Source organism: Parastagonospora nodorum, assembly GCF_000146915.1.
Source record: "Parastagonospora nodorum SN15 chromosome Unknown scaffold_14, whole genome shotgun sequence".
Lineage (NCBI taxonomy): Eukaryota > Fungi > Ascomycota > Dothideomycetes > Pleosporales > Phaeosphaeriaceae > Parastagonospora > Parastagonospora nodorum.
This window is the reverse complement of record NW_001884562.1, coordinates 846,282-865,316: the sequence shown is the minus strand read 5'-3', so window position 1 is coordinate 865,316 and position 19,035 is coordinate 846,282. Positions and strand designations below refer to the sequence as shown.

At 49.9% G+C, this 19,035-nt stretch overlaps 14 protein-coding genes across 14 annotated transcripts; 9 read left to right on the top strand and 5 right to left on the bottom strand.

Annotated features, from left to right (window-relative positions):
* Positions 1 to 72: 72 nt before the first annotated feature.
* SNOG_09379 (hypothetical protein) lies at positions 73 to 1,434 on the top strand (the record flags this gene model as incomplete). The annotated part of the gene is made up of 2 exons (XM_001799622.1): positions 73 to 501; positions 556 to 1,434. The coding sequence occupies 2 exons, from the start codon at positions 73 to 75 to the stop codon at positions 1,432 to 1,434; spliced, it is 1,308 nt and encodes a 435-aa protein (XP_001799674.1).
* A 1,950-nt stretch (positions 1,435 to 3,384) lies between these two features.
* SNOG_09378 (hypothetical protein) lies at positions 3,385 to 3,958 on the bottom strand (the record flags this gene model as incomplete). The annotated part of the gene is made up of 2 exons (XM_001799621.1): positions 3,385 to 3,414; positions 3,446 to 3,958. 2 exons carry the CDS (start codon positions 3,956 to 3,958, stop codon positions 3,385 to 3,387), a joined length of 543 nt encoding a protein of 180 aa, XP_001799673.1.
* Positions 3,959 to 4,620: 662 nt separating this feature from the next.
* SNOG_09377 (hypothetical protein) lies at positions 4,621 to 5,126 on the top strand (the record flags this gene model as incomplete). Its single annotated transcript, XM_001799620.1, has 2 exons — positions 4,621 to 4,655; positions 4,778 to 5,126. The coding sequence occupies 2 exons, from the start codon at positions 4,621 to 4,623 to the stop codon at positions 5,124 to 5,126; spliced, it is 384 nt and encodes a 127-aa protein (XP_001799672.1).
* A 587-nt stretch (positions 5,127 to 5,713) lies between these two features.
* On the top strand, positions 5,714 to 6,133 carry SNOG_09376 (hypothetical protein; the record flags this gene model as incomplete). The annotated part of the gene is made up of 1 exon (XM_001799619.1): positions 5,714 to 6,133. One exon carries the CDS (start codon positions 5,714 to 5,716, stop codon positions 6,131 to 6,133), a length of 420 nt encoding a protein of 139 aa, XP_001799671.1.
* Positions 6,134 to 6,576: 443 nt separating this feature from the next.
* On the bottom strand, positions 6,577 to 8,021 carry SNOG_09375 (hypothetical protein; the record flags this gene model as incomplete). The annotated part of the gene is made up of 2 exons (XM_001799618.1): positions 6,577 to 7,359; positions 7,563 to 8,021. The coding sequence occupies 2 exons, from the start codon at positions 8,019 to 8,021 to the stop codon at positions 6,619 to 6,621; spliced, it is 1,200 nt and encodes a 399-aa protein (XP_001799670.1). The 3' UTR covers positions 6,577 to 6,618.
* Position 8,022: 1 nt separating this feature from the next.
* On the top strand, positions 8,023 to 8,421 carry SNOG_09374 (hypothetical protein; the record flags this gene model as incomplete). Its single annotated transcript, XM_001799617.1, has 2 exons — positions 8,023 to 8,065; positions 8,207 to 8,421. The coding sequence occupies 2 exons, from the start codon at positions 8,023 to 8,025 to the stop codon at positions 8,419 to 8,421; spliced, it is 258 nt and encodes an 85-aa protein (XP_001799669.1).
* Positions 8,422 to 9,344: 923 nt separating this feature from the next.
* SNOG_09373 (hypothetical protein) lies at positions 9,345 to 10,040 on the top strand (the record flags this gene model as incomplete). The annotated part of the gene is made up of 1 exon (XM_001799616.1): positions 9,345 to 10,040. The coding sequence occupies one exon, from the start codon at positions 9,345 to 9,347 to the stop codon at positions 10,038 to 10,040; it is 696 nt and encodes a 231-aa protein (XP_001799668.1).
* A 452-nt stretch (positions 10,041 to 10,492) lies between these two features.
* On the bottom strand, positions 10,493 to 10,992 carry SNOG_09372 (hypothetical protein; the record flags this gene model as incomplete). The annotated part of the gene is made up of 2 exons (XM_001799615.1): positions 10,493 to 10,612; positions 10,687 to 10,992. The coding sequence occupies 2 exons, from the start codon at positions 10,990 to 10,992 to the stop codon at positions 10,493 to 10,495; spliced, it is 426 nt and encodes a 141-aa protein (XP_001799667.1).
* Positions 10,993 to 11,128: 136 nt separating this feature from the next.
* On the top strand, positions 11,129 to 12,065 carry SNOG_09371 (hypothetical protein; the record flags this gene model as incomplete). Its single annotated transcript, XM_001799614.1, has 5 exons — positions 11,129 to 11,288; positions 11,346 to 11,407; positions 11,574 to 11,720; positions 11,814 to 11,921; positions 11,973 to 12,065. 5 exons carry the CDS (start codon positions 11,129 to 11,131, stop codon positions 11,982 to 11,984), a joined length of 489 nt encoding a protein of 162 aa, XP_001799666.1. The 3' UTR covers positions 11,985 to 12,065.
* A 47-nt stretch (positions 12,066 to 12,112) lies between these two features.
* SNOG_09370 (hypothetical protein) lies at positions 12,113 to 12,665 on the bottom strand (the record flags this gene model as incomplete). The annotated part of the gene is made up of 4 exons (XM_001799613.1): positions 12,113 to 12,234; positions 12,285 to 12,385; positions 12,420 to 12,511; positions 12,561 to 12,665. The coding sequence occupies 4 exons, from the start codon at positions 12,663 to 12,665 to the stop codon at positions 12,113 to 12,115; spliced, it is 420 nt and encodes a 139-aa protein (XP_001799665.1).
* A 347-nt stretch (positions 12,666 to 13,012) lies between these two features.
* Positions 13,013 to 13,717, top strand: SNOG_09369 (hypothetical protein; the record flags this gene model as incomplete). The annotated part of the gene is made up of 1 exon (XM_001799612.1): positions 13,013 to 13,717. One exon carries the CDS (start codon positions 13,013 to 13,015, stop codon positions 13,715 to 13,717), a length of 705 nt encoding a protein of 234 aa, XP_001799664.1.
* A 183-nt stretch (positions 13,718 to 13,900) lies between these two features.
* SNOG_09368 (hypothetical protein) lies at positions 13,901 to 14,319 on the bottom strand (the record flags this gene model as incomplete). Its single annotated transcript, XM_001799611.1, has 2 exons — positions 13,901 to 14,000; positions 14,024 to 14,319. The coding sequence occupies 2 exons, from the start codon at positions 14,317 to 14,319 to the stop codon at positions 13,901 to 13,903; spliced, it is 396 nt and encodes a 131-aa protein (XP_001799663.1).
* A 1,304-nt stretch (positions 14,320 to 15,623) lies between these two features.
* SNOG_09367 (hypothetical protein) lies at positions 15,624 to 17,110 on the top strand (the record flags this gene model as incomplete). The annotated part of the gene is made up of 2 exons (XM_001799610.1): positions 15,624 to 15,678; positions 15,858 to 17,110. 2 exons carry the CDS (start codon positions 15,624 to 15,626, stop codon positions 17,108 to 17,110), a joined length of 1,308 nt encoding a protein of 435 aa, XP_001799662.1.
* Positions 17,111 to 17,678: 568 nt separating this feature from the next.
* Positions 17,679 to 17,964, top strand: SNOG_09366 (hypothetical protein; the record flags this gene model as incomplete). The annotated part of the gene is made up of 2 exons (XM_001799609.1): positions 17,679 to 17,796; positions 17,942 to 17,964. The coding sequence occupies 2 exons, from the start codon at positions 17,679 to 17,681 to the stop codon at positions 17,962 to 17,964; spliced, it is 141 nt and encodes a 46-aa protein (XP_001799661.1).
* Positions 17,965 to 19,035: the final 1,071 nt, after the last annotated feature.

The following is a 19,035-nucleotide window of genomic DNA, read 5'->3' as shown; positions in this document are numbered from 1 at the left end:
GCGCGGAGCTCAACCACCACTCGCGCTATCTCCACACCATTGCACCCCTCACCACACAATTGAGCCCTCAAAATGCTATCAGGCATACTAATATTTAATCAAAAAGGCGAGAACCTCATCTTTCGCGCATTCCGCAACGATTGTCGCCCGCGACTCGCCGATGTCTTCCGCATCCAGGTGATATCCAACGCCCAAGTACGGTCACCAATCCTCACACTCGGTTCAACGACCTTTAGCCATGTCAAGCACGAGAACATCTACCTGGTCGCAGTTACGAAGAGTAATGCAAACGCGGCATTAGTGTTCGAGTTCCTATATCGATTTGTAGGATTGGGAAAGGCGTACTTTGGGAAATTCGATGAGGAGGCTGTGAAGAACAACTTCGTGCTGGTATACGAGCTATTAGACGAGATTCTGGATTTCGGGTACCCGCAAAACACCGAAACGGATACACTGAAGATGTACATTACAACTGAAGGCGTGAAGTCAGAGAGAGCAATGGTAGGCTCAGAATCGGTCTTCCTCGAGAGACAGGCAACTGCTTACTCATGACAGGAGGACTCCTCGAAGATCACAATGCAGGCGACAGGCGCTCTGTCATGGCGACGAGCCGATATCAAATACCGCAAGAACGAGGCGTTCGTCGATGTGATCGAAGACGTAAACCTGCTGATGTCAGCGACTGGCACGGTACTGCGGGCAGATGTGAACGGCCAGATTATAATGCGCGCATACTTGTCGGGAACGCCAGAGTGCAAGTTCGGGCTCAATGATCGGTTAACGCTCGGTGAAGACCACCTACAACAGCCATCAGGCAACAAGGCGGGCGCAAAGGCGACTAGGGCGGCTGCTGGGAGTGTCACACTTGAGGACTGTCAATTTCACCAATGCGTCAAGCTTGGCAAGTTTGACACAGACCGGATTATCTCCTTCGTCCCACCTGATGGCGAATTCGAACTCATGCGGTATCGAGCTACCGAGAATGTCAACCTACCGTTCAAGGTACATGCTATCGTCAATGAGGTTGGAAAGACAAAAGTCGAGTACAGCATCGCCATTCGTGCCAATTATGGCTCAAAGCTGTTCGCGACTAATGTCGTGGTGCGGATACCCACGCCCCTTAATACCGCCCGCATCACCGAACGTACATCCCAGGGCAAGGCAAAGTACGAGCCAGAGCACAACAACATTGTCTGGAAAATACCCCGCTTCACTGGTCAGAGCGAGTATGTTCTGAGTGCGGAAGCGAGCTTGACCAGCATGACCAATCAGAAGGCCTGGTCGAGGCCGCCGCTCAGCTTGAACTTCTCGCTGCTCATGTTCACAAGTTCTGGGCTGCTTGTGCGATACCTGAAAGTGTTCGAGAAGAGCAACTACAGCAGTGTGAAGTGGGTCCGATATATGACACGAGCGGGTAACTACGAGATAAGGTAGGTTTCATTGTTGGTTTTCCTGGACGGCGTACTGACGACCAACAGATTTTGATCGACCAGGTACCATAAACTGCAGGACTAATTGGTATGTAAGTTGCATTGTAGGCGTTTGGGGCCACACGAGATATCCACATGCGCACACGGTTGTTCGGTATAGGACAAAGCGCACAATGGCACGACATTTAGTCAACTCGACATGCATGCACTTGATGCAAGGTGAACTCCTGACTTGTGCAAATCTAATCTTTTTGGACGGCTGGTATCGCGGCGTGAAGCAGAAGCCTGGAGCATGCGATCATCATTGGTTCACCACCAGGCAGCGGCAAAATTCGTGCCCGCTCTGCACCTACGCTGATATTCTTTAGAGGTATACTCATTATAAGGTTAGGGGAGCCTGGGTGTATGCGCAGCTCTAAGATACTCTACCTTATTTTATTAGAAATCTTTGAACATTTACAGGCTACCTCTTCACCTCTTCTCGTTAGGAAAGGCAGACAGAATTCTGCCGACGCTTGGTGCCGTCTGGCACCCAGTTCTCCAAGAGTGCCTTGACGCCAGATTTGATCGGCATACTTGACGCTTCCGCCGACCACCATATCCGTCTCCTTAGTTCTATCGATGGTTTCGACGAGTTCAACGAGCAAGATCGGCATGACGATCCAGCGATGGAAGAGACAAAGCTTATCGAGTTCCTACAACAATTCCTCTACAAACCATGTGTCAAGCCTTGCGATTCTAGTCGACCATACTTGTCCCTCCAAAGCGCATTCGCGCAAAATACTGATTGCTGGCTTGCTGTTCACGAGCTCATTCAGAAAGATATCACAGAGTACGTGCGGGCCACCATGAGCTCGGATGAAATGTTCGTTGCGTTGGCCACCAACGAATCAGAGTACGCAAAGCTTATCAAAAAGATCACTGATGAAACTGAGAGGGTGGTTCATGGTGTATCTCGTGTGTCATTCGCTGCTGCAAATCGTATGCAGGACGCACAGCGAAGGTTGTACCTTCTCCCATGCACACTGAACGATTTGTACCGGCATGTGTTATTGGTGATACCTGTGAAATGCCAATAGATCTCTGCAAAGTCGGTGTTGATTGCCGGTTTCACAATGTGCCCCAGGTGGGACGACCAAAATGGTGTTAACATCCCATATACTGGGTTCAGGATGCGTGACATACCTAAAGGCTCAGGTTTTGTCCAAACTACAGACGATGAAGGCGGTGATTTAGGCTGTTGTTATGGAATAGACATTATCCCATCTGCATCTCGTCCAAGAAACCTGGGTCGTGATCGCAGGGTTCGCGCGGCACCAAAAAGGGATCATGGGATGTCACTTGGGATGCAGATATTGGAATTGACAGCTTCGGACTTGGTATGATACCTGTTGACGATTAGACTACATCGGAACGACAGAGAAGACCCGCTCGAGCTGCTGTCCTTTCCCCCAGATGTCGCTGGACTTTCGCTATCAGAAGATCCCGATCGTGAAGTACCTGGACAAGCAACCACCAGGCTTTCCAAGCACGAGCTACATATCAAATTTTTCAAGACGTGTCTTAGTTGAAGTCATGCAGGTTTCAACCGTAGTGTGCTGCACTCCGGGTGATCGAGGTTGCCAAACGGCCCGTTTTACGGTTTGTTGCAATAGAGATCATGTCATGGCTTTTCAATTGGAAATTTGCGGACCTTCACATTGTCGGCTTTGAGTTTCGCAAGTTATACACGCTGTCCTACTTCGCCTCTCATAAAACGGACAGATCAAAGCCCAGTTTTGTGTGTTCAATCACATCACGTTTTTCCTGCAGTCTTATCTCAGCGTTAATGAAATCCTTTCCCAGTCCTTGCTGGTACCTGTAATGATTCACAGACATGAAATTCATTTAGCAATTAAGTACATGGTGATAAACATGATTGACAAACAGTTCAGCCCCTCATCATCTACCTCACTCAACACTCTCCGCTCTCCTCTATTGAATCCTGATAAGTGTCATATCCAGCCCTCTTTTACCCTCAAACTATTCTTAATAGCACTGCCCTTAAGTTTAGCTCGGCGTTCTTCCAAATCTTTCTCCGCGTTGGCTATTTTCTGTTCTTGAAATGCGACTTCAGAGTCCCAATGCTTCGCAAGGAATGCGCCTGCGGTGTCAGGTTCCGTCGAACCACCGTGGACGGCCTTGTTCACTGCTTCAAACTCTAGTCCCCATACCACTGCCACCGCTACAAAGAACCTATAGAGGTATTTGTTGTCTGGGAATTTGAGTTTTTTCGCATCGTTTCCGGATTCTGGGAAAACAACAGTTTCCCACTTCAACAGTTCCGCACCCTCGAGCATCTGGACAAAATCCTTGTGAAATTTATCTCGATTCGCCTCATACACATCGCCCTCCCCGTAACCGTGCTTCTTCACACAAGTCAACCTCCAATATTTTGTAAGTCTTTCAAGGCCGTTCTGAATTTCCTGTGTAATTGTGTATGGTCGTTGCTTGTCATGCGCGGGGGTCTCTGGTCTCTCCAGATCCATTGCAGCGATTTGATTGATCGAATCCTAATTGATTTAGTAAACGATTTGGGTTGGGTGTTGTAGAGTGTCTTGGTGCCAAAGTTCCAGCTTTTATGGCAATCATAGAATGATGACTTATCTCCTGTGTGAGTTGTTGTTCGAATCAGGGGGCAATCCAACAGCACGAGAACAGTGCTTTTCGTGACACAGTGATTGTAATCACAAACAATGTGACGACATCAGCCACTACGCGGTCTGATGACATGACTGGAGGCATTTTCATCACAACTACACTCCATAAAATCATCCCAGCTCCCAGAGTCATCATGAATAAGGATTGTAGAGCCGACCCGGTACCAATGCAACGCTTGTGTAACATCGCGTTCGAGTCTTCGACATGTATAAAAAGAATAGAAATAGCTGCTCCTGGGTCTTTTTTCGCTCGCAATACTGCTTCACACGAACCAACCCCTTAGTGTTCTATCAGCTCTTTCATCCGCCTCCCCGTGAAGATAGTGTTACATCATGGTAGTCATTACTTTCCCCCCCACCCCCACTCCCACCCAATAGCGAAAAGACCCCCCAACAACAGTACATTGAATGGCTAAGGATATTCTTACCCGGAATCATCGATGAGCACAATTACCAACTGGCATCTGAAACAGTGATGCAGCAGTACTACAATGCCTTCTATGAGACTTGCAGTAACGACACTGTAGTAGACACTTTCAAGTATGGGGTAAAGCGGCACGGATATCCATGGGCACGTAAGCACGACACAACAGGCTGCCAGTACTGGAGCACTAGATTCGCACGTTCAATATACCTGATCAGATTCAGTAATAGACTTCCCGGTCGTAAGGAAAAGATTCTATGGGAATCGTTGAGGCTCAGCATCTGGGACACAGTATTTCAAGGAATGGATCATTGGGATGGATATACTCGCCTCGTGTTCAACAAAGCTAGGAGGCTCGACAGCGCATGGAGAATTGAAGTTAAGGCGTTCTCGGGAAGTGAGATACCCGAGATCCCAGAGGAGAAAGCGAGACGTCAGAAGCAGGAAGCAGTATCCGGGGAGGACAAGGCGAAGCAGGATGATGAGGATGAGAGGATGGCGGAGGAGATGGAAAAGGCATTCAATGAGGGTAAATGCTTGTCTAAAGAAACATCATTCACCGAGGTTTCGTAGCAGCCTCAGAATTATCGACAGGTGCAAACAGTTGGTTTGTCAGATTCACGAATTTGTGCACACTGCGCCACGTTATCCAAGCGTCGGTGCACCTGTACTCGTCACACGAACCATAACGTTGGTAAATAGCCCACGGAAGGGTAGAAACAAAAGTTCACCCCTGACCTCCTCACGACCAGAAATACCTACCTAGGTTGGTATCAAGCAGTACGCATCGTGAGAGCTGCACACTTGTCAAGTGCTTTTCATGATCCGCCAGCAGTATGATCGCAGCAATTCAAAATCATGGCCACACCTTATACATGTTATGACGAGTAACGCCTTCAACGCGTGCACGAGAGTTGGATAAGTCCGAAGTCTGAGGCAGTAAAGTATGTATCAGCCCTACCGTGAGTCGCTCTATGACCCTATGATTCAATGACTAACGAGCTGTATAAAGCTCCAGAAAGCTTCAACGTCTGCAACAATTAGCTATTCTCATTAAGTTCAGTTTCTCCAGCCTGGTCTCTATATCTTCACAAAAAGCCGAACAGTCAGCTATCTCTTCAACGGCACAAAGGAAAATAGCAAAGGGCGACACACCAACGATGGCGACTACTCGGGAGCAATTGATCGAAATCTGGAAGTCAGTTCCTAAAGATGTCGTAGAGATGAGTCCTGAAGTGGACAAGGAAGAGGAAAGACTGATGAAAGTCTTCGAGTCTTTTGTGAAGGCATGCGAAAGCTGTAAAAGCTCCATCCAGACCGCATTCGATGAGATTACGAACAGGGAGAATCGTCATTATCCCTGGGAAAATCCAATCTATACTCCTGAAGGCAAGGAATGGGCTGTGCGACTTTCGCTAGCGGCTCTTGAGCTTCCAGGGTTTCTGACGGAAACCTACGCTGATAGAAACGTGCATGCGAATGCAGTCAGGGCAGAGATACAGCGAGTTATGGGGGTATGGACGGACTCGCACCCCGGTTTGGCTTTCGAAGCGGCAAAGGAGAGAGCCATAATTGTATGAGTACAAACAGAACTTAGAAAGCAGATATCAATTCTAGTGGTCATATGTACACTGTGCGTCGAGAGATGTGGCTGAAACGCGTTACCAATAGTTCAATGACCTAGCAAAAGATACCTTGAACTCTGCACGGCGTACAACTCACGAGAATGGAGATGAAACGGAGTCCGAAGTAATCATAGCGAATCGTACGCTACAGAGGCGCACGTTAGGTACAGCGGACCTGTCAGGTGCATGAAGAGACGTAGTTCAGAGAGTATTTAGGTACCATGCTCTGTCTTAGCAGCTGAAGATACTCAACAATCATCTATGGATTGTGCCTTTAGCCATCGCTAGTACTTTCAACAGGCAGCAAAAAGGCTTTCAGTGGCCTCAGAGTTACCAAGTTTCTTGTGCCCTGAGTCTTTCCCACCGTTGAAGCGAAGAAACGGGGTGCACAAGACCATAAAAAGCTCGAACAAACTCTATTCGTTTTTGTGTATTTCGCCTCACGTCCTATAATCCCCATTGATAGTCACATACTCGTGACTAAAATCACACGTCCAAAACACAGCCTCCTCCTTATAACCCTTGTTCTCGCTCAACCGCACATTAATCTCCAGGTCCTCAGCTTCCAAAATCTTGGCTGCCCGAGTCTCATCCACCTGCTCCGGCTCGCCGCGAACGAGCAACTTCAGCTCCTCACTGCCATCTGTAGGCACAAAGCTCACACTTGTTTCCTCGGGGATGACTGAGTCCACGCCCTCAGCGTATCCGGTGGCGCAGAGGATGCGGCCCCAGTTTGCGTCTTTACCGTATAGGGCGGTCTTGACGAGAGGCGAGCGGGCGATCGTCGAAGCGACCTTGTGCGCGTCTTTGTACGTGGCTGCGTTCGTGACGCGGATGGTGACGAATTTGGTTGCGCCTTCGCCGTCGCGGACGACAAGCTTGGCAAGATCGATGGCAAACTCCGTTAGGGTCTTCTGGAAAGCTTGGAAGTCTTCGGATGAGGTTGATGTAATGGATTGGCCTCCTGCCGCTCCGTTTGCAAGAAGTGCGACTGTGTCATTGGTTGATGTGTCGCCGTCGATCGAGATTGAGTTGAACGACTTCGTAATGGCGGAGGTAAGCGCTGTCTGTAGTGGGCCTGCTGAAACTGGTGCATCGGTGCAGATAATCCCCAGCAGGGTGGCCATGTTGGGGTGGATCATGCCTGCACCTTTGGTCATACCGGCAATATGGTACTCCTTCTTGGCTGCTTGGGAGACGGAACGATCGGGAGAGGAGTTTGGGGAAAGTATCAGTGGTGCATATCGCCCTGGCCGTCGCTAGCCAGTGGTCATGGGTGTCTCCGAGATTGTGGTATGCCGTGGGTATCTTCGATGTGATCTTCTGTATGGGTAATCGCTGGCCGATGACACCAGTACTCATGACAACACTTCGACTCCCTTGCCCCGTCATCTTTGCCATTGTTGTCCTTGACAAAGCATTGGTCCGTCTCTTGGCCCATAGATATCGCATCTTCAATGCCGCCACGCCCAGTCACGGCATTGGCGCAGCCTGAGTTCACAATGACTGCCCTGACGCCTTCACCCTTCCTCTTCCTCAGCATATCCCTGCTGACCGTCACGGGGGCCGCCTGGAACTTGTTGGTGGTGAAAACCGCGGCACCGGCGCATGGCGTGTCCGATGCGATTAGAGCGAGATCGTCGAAACGCGTGTTCGATGCCTTCACACCAACATGTGCGCTTCCAGCCTTGAAGCCAAGCGGGTATGTACCGCTCGTTGGAACATATTTCTTCTTGGCTGCGGGGATTGTACCTTCGCCAGGCGCAGCATAGTATCGGATTTGCGACGAAAAGATTCGGTTCGTCCGCGAGAGGAGTCGCGGGTGCAGCCGAGTGAGAGACATGATGCCTGCAAGAGCTGCGACCCCAACCGATCTGCCGAAGCCAGGTTAGAGTCCCGCACAAAAAGGAAGTTTTGTTGGTTTGACGCAGTCCCCAGCTCACAAAATTGAGTTGCTGTGCTTTGCGATGGGTAATGGAGACAGAAAGAAAACGTGGACATACGATTGAAGCCTACAGATTTCTACAGCTTCTGTGACTCAGTCAATTGGCGTCCGGCGCCCTACGAGTGACTCTGGCTCGTCCCTCAAATTATTGTCAGAGGTTGAAGCTCCTCCCGCCGTTATTGCATTATCGCATCGCGACCCCTGTCTAGCGGCATATCTCCACGCCCAACACGAGTTGTCAACCCCACAACTCTTGAACATCAAACGATGGACTAATGAAACTCCAATCCAGCCATGACAGAAAACGACTGTCTCAGCGCGTGAACGTGAAAAACAAACTATGCTCGTTAGACTCTTCCCTCCACAACGGGTTCGCTTCGAACATACAGCCAATTCAGAGTAGGCAATACTTTCATTCTCTTCCTTTATGTCACAAAGCATCAATTCAATAAGCAATAAAGCATACATCCAACAAGGATTTCCAGTCAAACACCCCTGCCAACATCTCCCGAGCTGAACTCAAGCTCAGCCTCACGACCCCTAAATAGCAAAAAAGGCACACTAACCACATCCAGCGCCACCCGTCGGAACTCACGAACTCTTGGACCCAACAACCTCGATTCCAAGGCAATGTATACCAGCCAGTCAGCGAACCCAAGCCCAACTGTCGTCCCGCCAGCCCCATGTAAGATCTGCCGGCACGATGCGGGGCCGGCCTTCTGTCAATATTCCGTGCCTGAGACTAGACAACTACCCGCAGAAAGAAGCAAAAAACCACCCTACCAAACACCCTACTAGTAAATCGCGGAAAATGAACCATGCTTCCCACAATGAACGTGCATTAACTTCTCTAGCTTGGCCGGCTCTTTTGCTCACGTTTTCTAGCCTTCGACTACTCGCGTCCATGTTTTCTCATGTTTCACAGACTCGACCCCCCAGCAGGTCTGATGGGGCTGGCCAACCGGACTCCGTAGATCTCAAGAATTGGACCTTGTTCCTTGAGGGTGGTGTGCTAGAAAACAAAGCATGGGAAAAGGTGGGCAGTGTTCGTTTTGTTTTATTGTTCGGGTTTACTTAAGGGGTGGCCTGGCGCGCATTGTGTTCAGTTCAGCTGCGTTTGTGATACGGCTCTTATCGATATACTCTGCCTATTTGGCCAGTCTTTCCTGCTAGTAGAGCTTGGAGATTCGATCTGGTTGCCTTACCTCGTTGTGGGTTATCATGTCGCCACTACGCTTCACAATGCGCAGCGACACCACGCCGGCATCGACACAACCCCCGATCGCTACAGTCACGGTCTACACCCAGTTAGACACCATCACACCAACACCTTCCGCACATCCGGCTGGTCGCGACATGCCCAGCGTAATGATCATTGGACTCGCCATGATACCCCTTGTCATCTTCCTAGTTGGGTTGTGCATTCTCTTCATCTACTGGTCCCGGAAACGGAGAGCTGTACCAAAACTGCATCACGCGCCGAGAAAGCCACCTCCCGTCCCAGAGAAGGATCTGAAATCCTACAAAAATTCGATTGCGAGTCGAAGAGGGAGTAGCAAGGTGTTTCATATGAAAGCCTTCAGCGCGCCCATGGAACGTGATGGACGTCGTGAGGCGCAATTCTCACGACCGGTAGCCCTGCAGACCATGGATGCGACCGAGAACAAGAGCAGGAACGTCGAACCGCTGAAACTTGCATCATCAAATGAGAACCAAGGGGTCCTCGATGCAGACCTGGAATCGCCAATCGACGGCAGCATGCCGTTTCGGCTGAAGCGTGGCGACACGGTCAAGCGGCACAGTTTGGGGACAGATTTGGCAAAGTACTGGCCTTCGCCTCCGTCTTCTGCACGCTTGAAGACAGATTACAGTCTGTATCCTCCGGTCCAATGGAAACCCCCCGTCTACCATCGTTAGCACGAGACTGTAAAGATTTTGACGGCGCAGCGTGTTCGGTGAGTATGTACGAAAGGGATAGTATTTTACGACTGTTTGTTATTGGCGTTAGGGAAAGCACTAAAATATGCTCAAGATAGGAGTTCAGGCATACCCGGGAGGTTTCTTTATGACACAAATACTGCACTTTATTCATGTAGCTTATCTGTAGACATGTCAACGACTGAACACAACGCTGTGTCTGACCGACGAACCCTGTGCCTCCTGTCGATTCGTGTTGTTTGTGAATGTCATGACTTCAATCTGTCATAACGGGGTATCATTCTCGCCAACTTTTCTGCTTCTCGTCTTGCTTCTGGATGTTGCAACGCCCATGCCAGTGTGTGGGAGTCAGATGTCCGTCAACAGCCAGGGCACCGCCTAGCTCTTCTGTTTTGACCAGTATCAGGAAATATCGTAGTCCCTCTCTTCGCTCAGTCACTCGATCCGCATCCTCTGCACCCGCAGTTGACACACTGTATGTCCTGATTCTCCTTGAGCTGTTCGCGCGGTACTCGGCAAATGCATGTCGAGCGGAAGTTGGTCTCCTTGGTCTGTATGCACCTGGTGCAGCAGAGCTAGTTCAAGTCAGCAATATCCCAGTATAGCTCTTCCAAAGTCCACATACCTTCTCGTAACCCTGCTTCTTCCACTTCGCTATCAGCATAGCATCCGCATATCCGTTCTTGAGGAGATAGTCGTAGAGCTGCTTGCTAATCGCTTCCTTCTCGTAGTAGAGGTCGTAGATGTAACGCGAGCGCTGATGCGTGATCTGGAAGATGGGCCAAGTCATTTCGTACTTCTTCTTTCCCTCGTGCGATGCGTTTTCAGCGTCTTTCATCTTGTTCTGGAACTCCAGAAGAGTGTCCTCGATATCCTCGAAGCCCTCCGGCGGGGCCTTCTTCGAGGCGCGTGCGGTTCGGATTGGTGGCATCTTGGCGTATATTTTGTACGAGGTTGGGTCTGTGATTAGAATAAGGTCGCAGCAAGTCTTTCGTCTTTGGGCGATTGTCGTGGTGATTGTAAGTTGAGTGTTTGGTGAGGCAGAAGGTGGTCGCATAACTTTACGAATGCGCCTGCCACCAAGAAACCGCGCTAACGTGAGGCTTGGCGAACCTCCACCCAAGCCCGCATCGTCACGGCAGGTCAAGCTCCAGGACACCTTCGAGCTCACCAACACCGCAAACATGGTCATTAACCCCACCTACCTCGCCCAGCGCACGCGCTCATGTATGCATACAATTACCATGAGGCATTGGGGACTCTGAAACGCTAATGCTGGCACAGCGGTCAACTGGAACGATGCGAAGAGGAGGGTCATTCACAGCTATCGAGACTGGCTGCGGTCGGTATGTCACGTCTTTCTCTTACGAGCTCCTCTGGCGACTTCAACCCTGGAATTTGTGTCTCGTGGAGTATATGGAACCTCGCGAACCAGAAGACATGAGATCCCCAGGGGGACGAGAGAGCTTCAAGACACCATTGGACAACCAATGGCTAACACAGTTCACATAGGCTCCCGAGGTCCAGACCATGTACTCGCTCAACCTACCCGTTTCCACCTTACGAACCAAGATACGACAAGAGTTCGAGCGGCATAGATACGTGAATCAACTACGGACAGTGGATGTGTTACTGTTCTCAAGTCACCAGGAATTCCAGGTACGACCTCTCTTGCCGAACCCTCAAGAGGCTTTGCGCGTCTGCAAGCGAACTTGAGCTTTTTAGAGGATCTCAGGACTGACGCTCCATCAGGAAACCCTGAATTTCTGGAAGCAGACATCACACGTGCTCAAATACTTCCGCGCCGAAGAAGAACCAAAGGCTAAGCTGCCGAGTAACTTCATCAACGGTTTCTTAGAGGTTAGTGCCCCACCATCTGAGGCAGAGAACTGATACTGATGCATTGTGCAGGGCCGCAACTAGACCAGCCCCAAGCAGAGACCCAAAAGTCGGAGAGCAGAAGCGTGTATATAGCAAAGACAATACCATTTCCTTCCTTTGCGCCATTCCATGCTACCCTTGAACGCCTGTAATGCAATGCTCTGAAACGCTCACTCCTGCATCTGGTTGACAAAGTCGTCCCTTGAGACTTTGAACTTCTCCTCGACAACGTCGCACATGGCCATCAAATCTTCAAGCCCCTTCTCAAGCACAGAATACACACTGACGCCATCTATCACAGTTAGCGACAGGATTCAGACAGTCGAAGCGGGCATAGCTTACCGTATGTCTGGATACGCAAATTCATCTTGGCCTCAGATGGATGGGGAATCGAGTATCCACAGAACTCGACATCAGGGCTATATATGGTGTTGGCCACTTCACTATGATGCAAACGATATAGTAGCTAAAACTCACTTCTTGTGGATAATGTATCGAAGCGCGTTGCCAAGCGTGTGATCCTCACCATCAATCTGAAATGATGCAGCGGTCTCAGTCGCCCCAGATAGCTGCGTCGAATTAGTAAAGGTATTCTGCAACACGAACTGTAGTACATACCACGCGTATCCTGTCGCGATCGACCGATGCATCAATCTCCTCTCCAGTTGCCGAAGTAGGATCCACGATCGCTACATTCGCGTTTTCCTCTGTCGTGCCTGGCATTTTGCGGAATATTTCCTTGCTCTTGCTTATTTGACTCGCGTAAAACTGGTTTCCTTTGCTCTTACTTTGGGTGAGAGTGGTTGCGCGCGACTTTGCGATGTCAAAAAATTTAGCTGCAAGCTTTCGTTCGGCGATTCGGTGGTTGGCCACTTTTTCAGCCCTATATGCCAAGACATGTGACGTGGGGCGTGGGGTGCATCTAAACCCCTCCGATTCTGTCGGCTCGAACTTTTTGTTCATTACACCTTGACATCATACGAAGCAATTGAATCATCTTTCAGCCAACTCAACCCAGAAATATACATCCCCTGCCACACGAATTCACAGACAGAGCTACGACCGCCACAATGCCGCGCACCGCTTCCCTCAACCGCGACACCAACGAGACCAAGATCCAAGTCTCCATCAACCTCGACGGAGGCGAACTCGAAGCCTACCAACAATCCGACTTCTGGGATGCTCTTGACAAGAAGAACCTCAACGGAGAAGGCGAGAAGGTCGACAAAGACCACGCCACACAGAAGTCCAACAGCCAAGAGATCAACGTCGACACTGGCATCGGCTTCCTCGACCACATGCTCCACGCCCTCGCAAAGCACGCCGGCTGGAGTCTGCAGATAAGATGCAAGGGCGACCTCCACATCGACGACCATCACACCAGTGAAGATGCGTGCTTAGCACTCGGCACCGCGTTCAAGAACGCATTGCAAGGATCAACAGGTCTAGCACGATTCGGACACGCATACGCACCTCTCGACGAGGCGCTTTCACGAGCCGTCATCGATCTGTCAAACCGGCCATACAGCGTTATCGAGTTGGGTCTGAAGAGGGAGAAGATTGGCGACTTGAGCTGCGAGATGATTCCGCATTGCATGCAGAGCTTTGCGCAAGCGAGTGGCACAACGCTACATGTTGATTGCATAAGGGGAGAGAATGATCACCATCGGGCGGAGAGTGCGTTCAAGGCACTTGCGATCGCCATCAGACATGCAACAACGGTGGTCAAGCAGTGGGAGGGCGAGGTTAGGAGTACGAAGGGTGTGCTTTACTAAGAGCCGGGGCACTAGAAGATCCAAGATATTAACTGCATCAATAAACAATAAAACCGACACAAGTAGCTTGACTGTGGTGCTTCTGTAGGCATCACCCTCATCATAGCCACCACGTCATACGCTTCCTCCAAAACCGCTCTCGCGTCGCTGCAATCCTTCGTTATTCCAAGATTCAAAATCTCTTTACTCAGGTTCCAGCACACCGCTGTCCTCACTATTACAGACATCCACCATAGTCTCTCGACCGGTGTCTTGGCCAGATGCGCACGCACACGCTGATGCCCTGCTGATCTTGGCCCATGGTACAATCCCTGAATGAAAAAACCGCGCTGGTTGTCTTCTTCGAGCATTCCATTAATGGCTCGTATAGCAAGTCGTTCGATTTGCATGACACGAATGGGATCCCGTATCGTAGTGTCGCGGTACGCAATCATGTGAATAGCTTGCAGGTTTTCAATGATTTCTTTACGTTTCTTCGTCCATGCTGGATCCATCGTCGGTGTTATCAGCGTCTTGATCTTATCGCGCTCTAGTTTGAAAGGTTCCATGTCGTTGTAGAGGTGTTTGATCTTATAATGGGTACGCAGTGCTTTGGCGGGCATGGTAGAATGGTATATAAAGGCTAGGAGAGAATGAAGAGCGGGGAGATTCAATGGCATTGTTCGTCGTTGACTAGATCTTGCTGAATCAGTCCTTAGTTGAAAAGAGTCATATCGTCGGCCTTATGGCGTACTAGTCATCAGCCAGAGGCAAAAGCGAGTAAGTCAGATCAAGCACCAGAAAGCTCAGCACAAGCATGGTGTCATGGTTAGTGGACTTAGTTCAAATAACGCCAGTCTGTCAAATCACGATATGTTGTCAAATATGTTAACATTTCTCTACATCCTGGTCCTCTAGGACTTCCCTAAATATAGCCAACACCCCATACGCCTCGTCCCACGACTTTTCCGGTTCCGTTGGCAATCCCTCCGTCACGAATATCTCACCTATCCCCCACTCCGCCGCAATTCTCAACAATGAAACCATCCACCACATCATTTCTTCACGCTTCTTCCACGGCTTGCCAACTAGGACCAGCCGCATTTCTTTTGGACTATGTTCTTGATTCTCGGCTTCTTCTATTATGAGCTTCTGGTGCGATTCAAGTAAGCCCTTAAGCAGTTCTACGGCCCTTTCACCTTTTTCTAGCATCACGGACGCTACTTGAGCTTTTTCGCCTTCACTTTTAGCTTCTTTGATTAGAATGTGATGCTCTTCGCTTGATATCGCCGACCATAATTTGTGAATTGCGTGGAATCTACGATCGCGCAGAGCTGGCTCTGTATTCAATATTGTGGCGGAGCTGGGATTGTTGCCGCATAGTTCTCTGTGATTATTACGGTCGCTTTCATGACCGTATTCGTAAATAGCCTGGCCTAGTGCGGTTTTGAAATGGGATTTTTCCATGCTAGAAAGACGAGGATGAGAGATACAAAGGTTGGGTGGCCTAGAAGTGTTGAGAAGTGTTTTGATCAAAACGTGAGTCAATGCCATCCACGTCACCAGATACTATGATGATACGTGCACACTCTGTTTGAACTCAACTTGCTATTATAGAGCAGCTGCTACCTCATATCGAAGCCTGGAAAGACTTAGTAGCTTATTGGTATATCATGAAGTGCAAAAACAACTGTGAAGTTAGACAGCTTAAACTATCGCCCTTGCCCGTGGCCCGGGCGCGATTTAGCCTTGCCGCGGCGATCTCTCTCAGTTACGCAAGCACGAGAGCTGCGCCCAATTCCATCACGCCCCAATAACCGAACCTACTCTACTCATTCGATCTCAACTTGTGAACATCATTTTACAGCTTCCAAATCGCATAGTTACATCGTGTTGCCTTTTGGAACGATTGTGAATGCTGCCCTAAATGCGCATCCTTGATTTGCCTCTTGAGTTGATTCAAGAGATACTCAGACGTGCATGTGAAGTTAGAGGTCTCAGAAGGAGAATTAGGCTGCGACTTGTCAACAGTACCTTCTTTCTCAAACCTCTCGCATCTAAAGGAAAAGCTAAATGTTGTCAGAACTCTTTGCCGAAGAGGTTATCAATGTGATTCACATATTTAGACTCCTTGATACATATTTCAAACTATGTTCCAAAGATCCCATCCCACGAATCCCTTATTTCGCTGGGTCTTACCTTGCACGTCGAGTGCTTAGTGAGCCTAGCAATGGGCTTCCCGATTTACTCCGCATTCGTGCCGTTGCACAAAAGCTGCACGAAGCGGATGCAGAAGCACGCAGCGTCCCTGACTATGTTCATCAGCTGTGTCTGCTGGTCATACGCGACCAACGACCGTCCACACGTTTAGCTCAGATGTTGAAGGCCAGTCAGGTCAAAGACAAAAGTGACTCCGAGACCCATCTCTACGTGGCCGCTTATCTTACACAGACGACTACGATCGTCGAAAGATGGATGGCAAGCGCACGACACCCTGCTCAGAATAGTTGGATGTTCAGTTCGATCAATAACCACGCTGCAAGACACAGCGATGAGCGTTTTCTTGCCGCGCTGACAACCGGCTCTGATAAGTTCCCCGAATCAGCACAAGAACGAAGAGTAGAGATGTTATGCGTTGTCGCCGAAGCCGGCCGCCTTGATGCGGTGCAGTTCATCTTCAACTTCGCTACTGAAAGCTTACCTTGGGTGTTTTCGAGGAAAAGGCGGCCTCACCATGCGTACGCGAACGAGTGGATGTTGGCATTGATGCACACCCCCAGCAGGGAGGTTTTTGAGTTCCTGATGGAGAAACGAAGTTTGCACTGCATAAACCGGGAATTCGGGCCGGCACAATATACACGGTTCCTACGGCATTGCGCGATTGAAGGCTGGACTGAAATGGCTGAGCACTACTTGAGCCTCGGGGCTTCAGTCGAAGGTGTAGGCGACAGGTCTTTGTGCGGAGAAGACCGGCGACCACTCCTGTTAGCTTGCAGACGCGGGCACAAGGACACCATTAGAATGCTCTTGGAGCATCAAGCAGATACTGCTGTTCCAGTCTTGGAGCTCGCTGTTGGATGGGGAGATCTGGCGACCGTGCAATTGCTACTCCAACACAAAGCAAAATTTGGAGATGCTCTCTCTTTAGCAGTGGCGAAAGGCCACAGGAATGTGGTTCAGGAACTACTGGACCATGGTGCAGACATCAAGATTGGATCGCGACCTCTACTTGCATATGCAATCGAACATGAGCACGTGGCGCTATTCCGGCTTTTGGTTGAGCGAGGCTGCGACCCGCGCGTTGATGAAGCTGCTACAGAGTGTGTGAGGATCGCAAAGGGATACGGGTTAGAGTCGATGCTACAACTGCTAAGAGAGCATGGTGTCAACAGCGACGACACTGCGATTCCATAGTTACATGACATAGTATAAAGTTTCAGGCAAATGTGCGGCGTGTTAGAGAACTCATTTGCCCGTTTTCGTATCGACCCTCTTCCTCGAACAGCTGGCAAGCCAACTGAATCAATGAAAAAGCATTATCTCTGAAGTCAGGCACCACCATCGCCATAGCTCAGTCTCACTCTCCCAGCGACACTCTAGTCAAACCATTGCGGTGAGTCCTCCCAGCTGGCTTCCCTCGCCAACCGGGCAGAGATTCGCAAACATGAGCACCCTAGACTGTGGGCATGTCGCATTCCGATCGGGCTTGAGCGTCGATTCAGCTCTGTCGTGGTCCCCGCCCTGCAAGACAGCAGCGCCGGCGTGTCTGCAGCCTCAAAAGCGAGCGGCTCGAAGGCAGTCACCCCAGGCCAGGTGCTCCTTCGAGGTGGTAAATCCATCATCTTCTTCCTGATGCTTCCAATTTCGGACAAGCATTTTCTGGACTCTGGGATACCTAGGTCGTTAGAAATCCAAGGCCGAAAGTCGTGTGCGTGTGCGTGTGCGGGTTCCACAGAGTGGCTACCAATGGCGCAAATCGACCATGTCACCCATTGACGTCCCTGGAGGTAGTGGAGACGTCGGGCCTTGGGAACAATCCGCGCTCGTCTGCGCTGCGTCCACTGGGCGCCCGGGAGCGCAGACGTCCTTCGTTGAGGAAGGTTTGTTGCAACGGAAAGGCGAGCTTGATGCTAGACTGGCAAGGAGATGTTTAGGCTCGGCATGGCTGTCAAAGGGACATAGGTTGGGGGCTTGAGGGGAGAAAAGACAAGGAGGGCGGGGGAGCAGGTATTATATACCGGGCAGCGACAGGCCGTACGAGGAGCTAAGCCCAGAGAAGGTGACGGCAGGGTTGCCTAGAGAGGTGGATGTGAGTAGTGAATGCGTAGAGCGGGGAGCAGCGATTGGAGCAAACATGTGTTGCTGTGACGTGAAAACTTCGCATTCACCCTCGATCTTCTGACTAGCTCTAGACTTGGCATTCACTTTCTAATCGAGAAGGGGAACATATAATGTGTGTTATCAAAGTGCATGAGTCTCGTTACGGGTCTGCAATTAGTGGTTGTTCAGCATACGCAGCCCATGATGAACTCATGACGATAGCTAACACGACAGATATTTCCGACTCTTCTTGAGAGATTTGAGATCCACATGAGTCAACGAATGAACTCTGGTGTCACACCTACAAGTTATATTATGGCCTGTAGCCTTTTCAGCTTCTGATTGCGCCCGATCGGGCTGGTGGCACATGCAGGTCGTCCCCCAGTTGAGGAAAATAGTGGCAGGAGTCGCGAGATACAGGTGATGCAGCAAGACTGCGACAATACTTTAAAGAATGAGAGAAAACCATTGGATAAAGCAGCGAGATACTCCAAGAACTCCTTTGGTTCTCCTGATACAAAGCTTATAAATGAAGCTGCTAAAGCTCATTTCTTTTGCCTCATGCTCAAACGACTTCGCCTGATTCGGAAATGTCTAGATAGTTCCAGGAAAGCTACACTGGTAACTGCCAGTTATCGACGTAGTTTCATTATTCGAGCTTTTGGGCCTTTTCGCGTAGAGCTCTCCCGTGCCTAAGTAATCACGACAATGAATGCACGTAGTGGTTGTACATATACGAACAGAGGAAGCAAGGGAAGGTTGATAGGGTTGAGATATCAAGATAGTATCGAGTGTCGTGGCCCTGTATGGAGACAGCCCGAAGACAAGTGCAGAGGTGTAAGTGCCCATCCCTCTGAATTGTAAGTCGTCCAAGTCATTTTGAGTGTGAAGCTTGACGTACGCTCGATGGAGATATCGTGACGGAGAACGAGTGAGCCGGCGTTCAGGACGGGTCGGGTCGACTAAGCTTTGTGCTAATTTTAGAGTCTTGACATGGGGCAATTCCCGTCAGCCGCTTC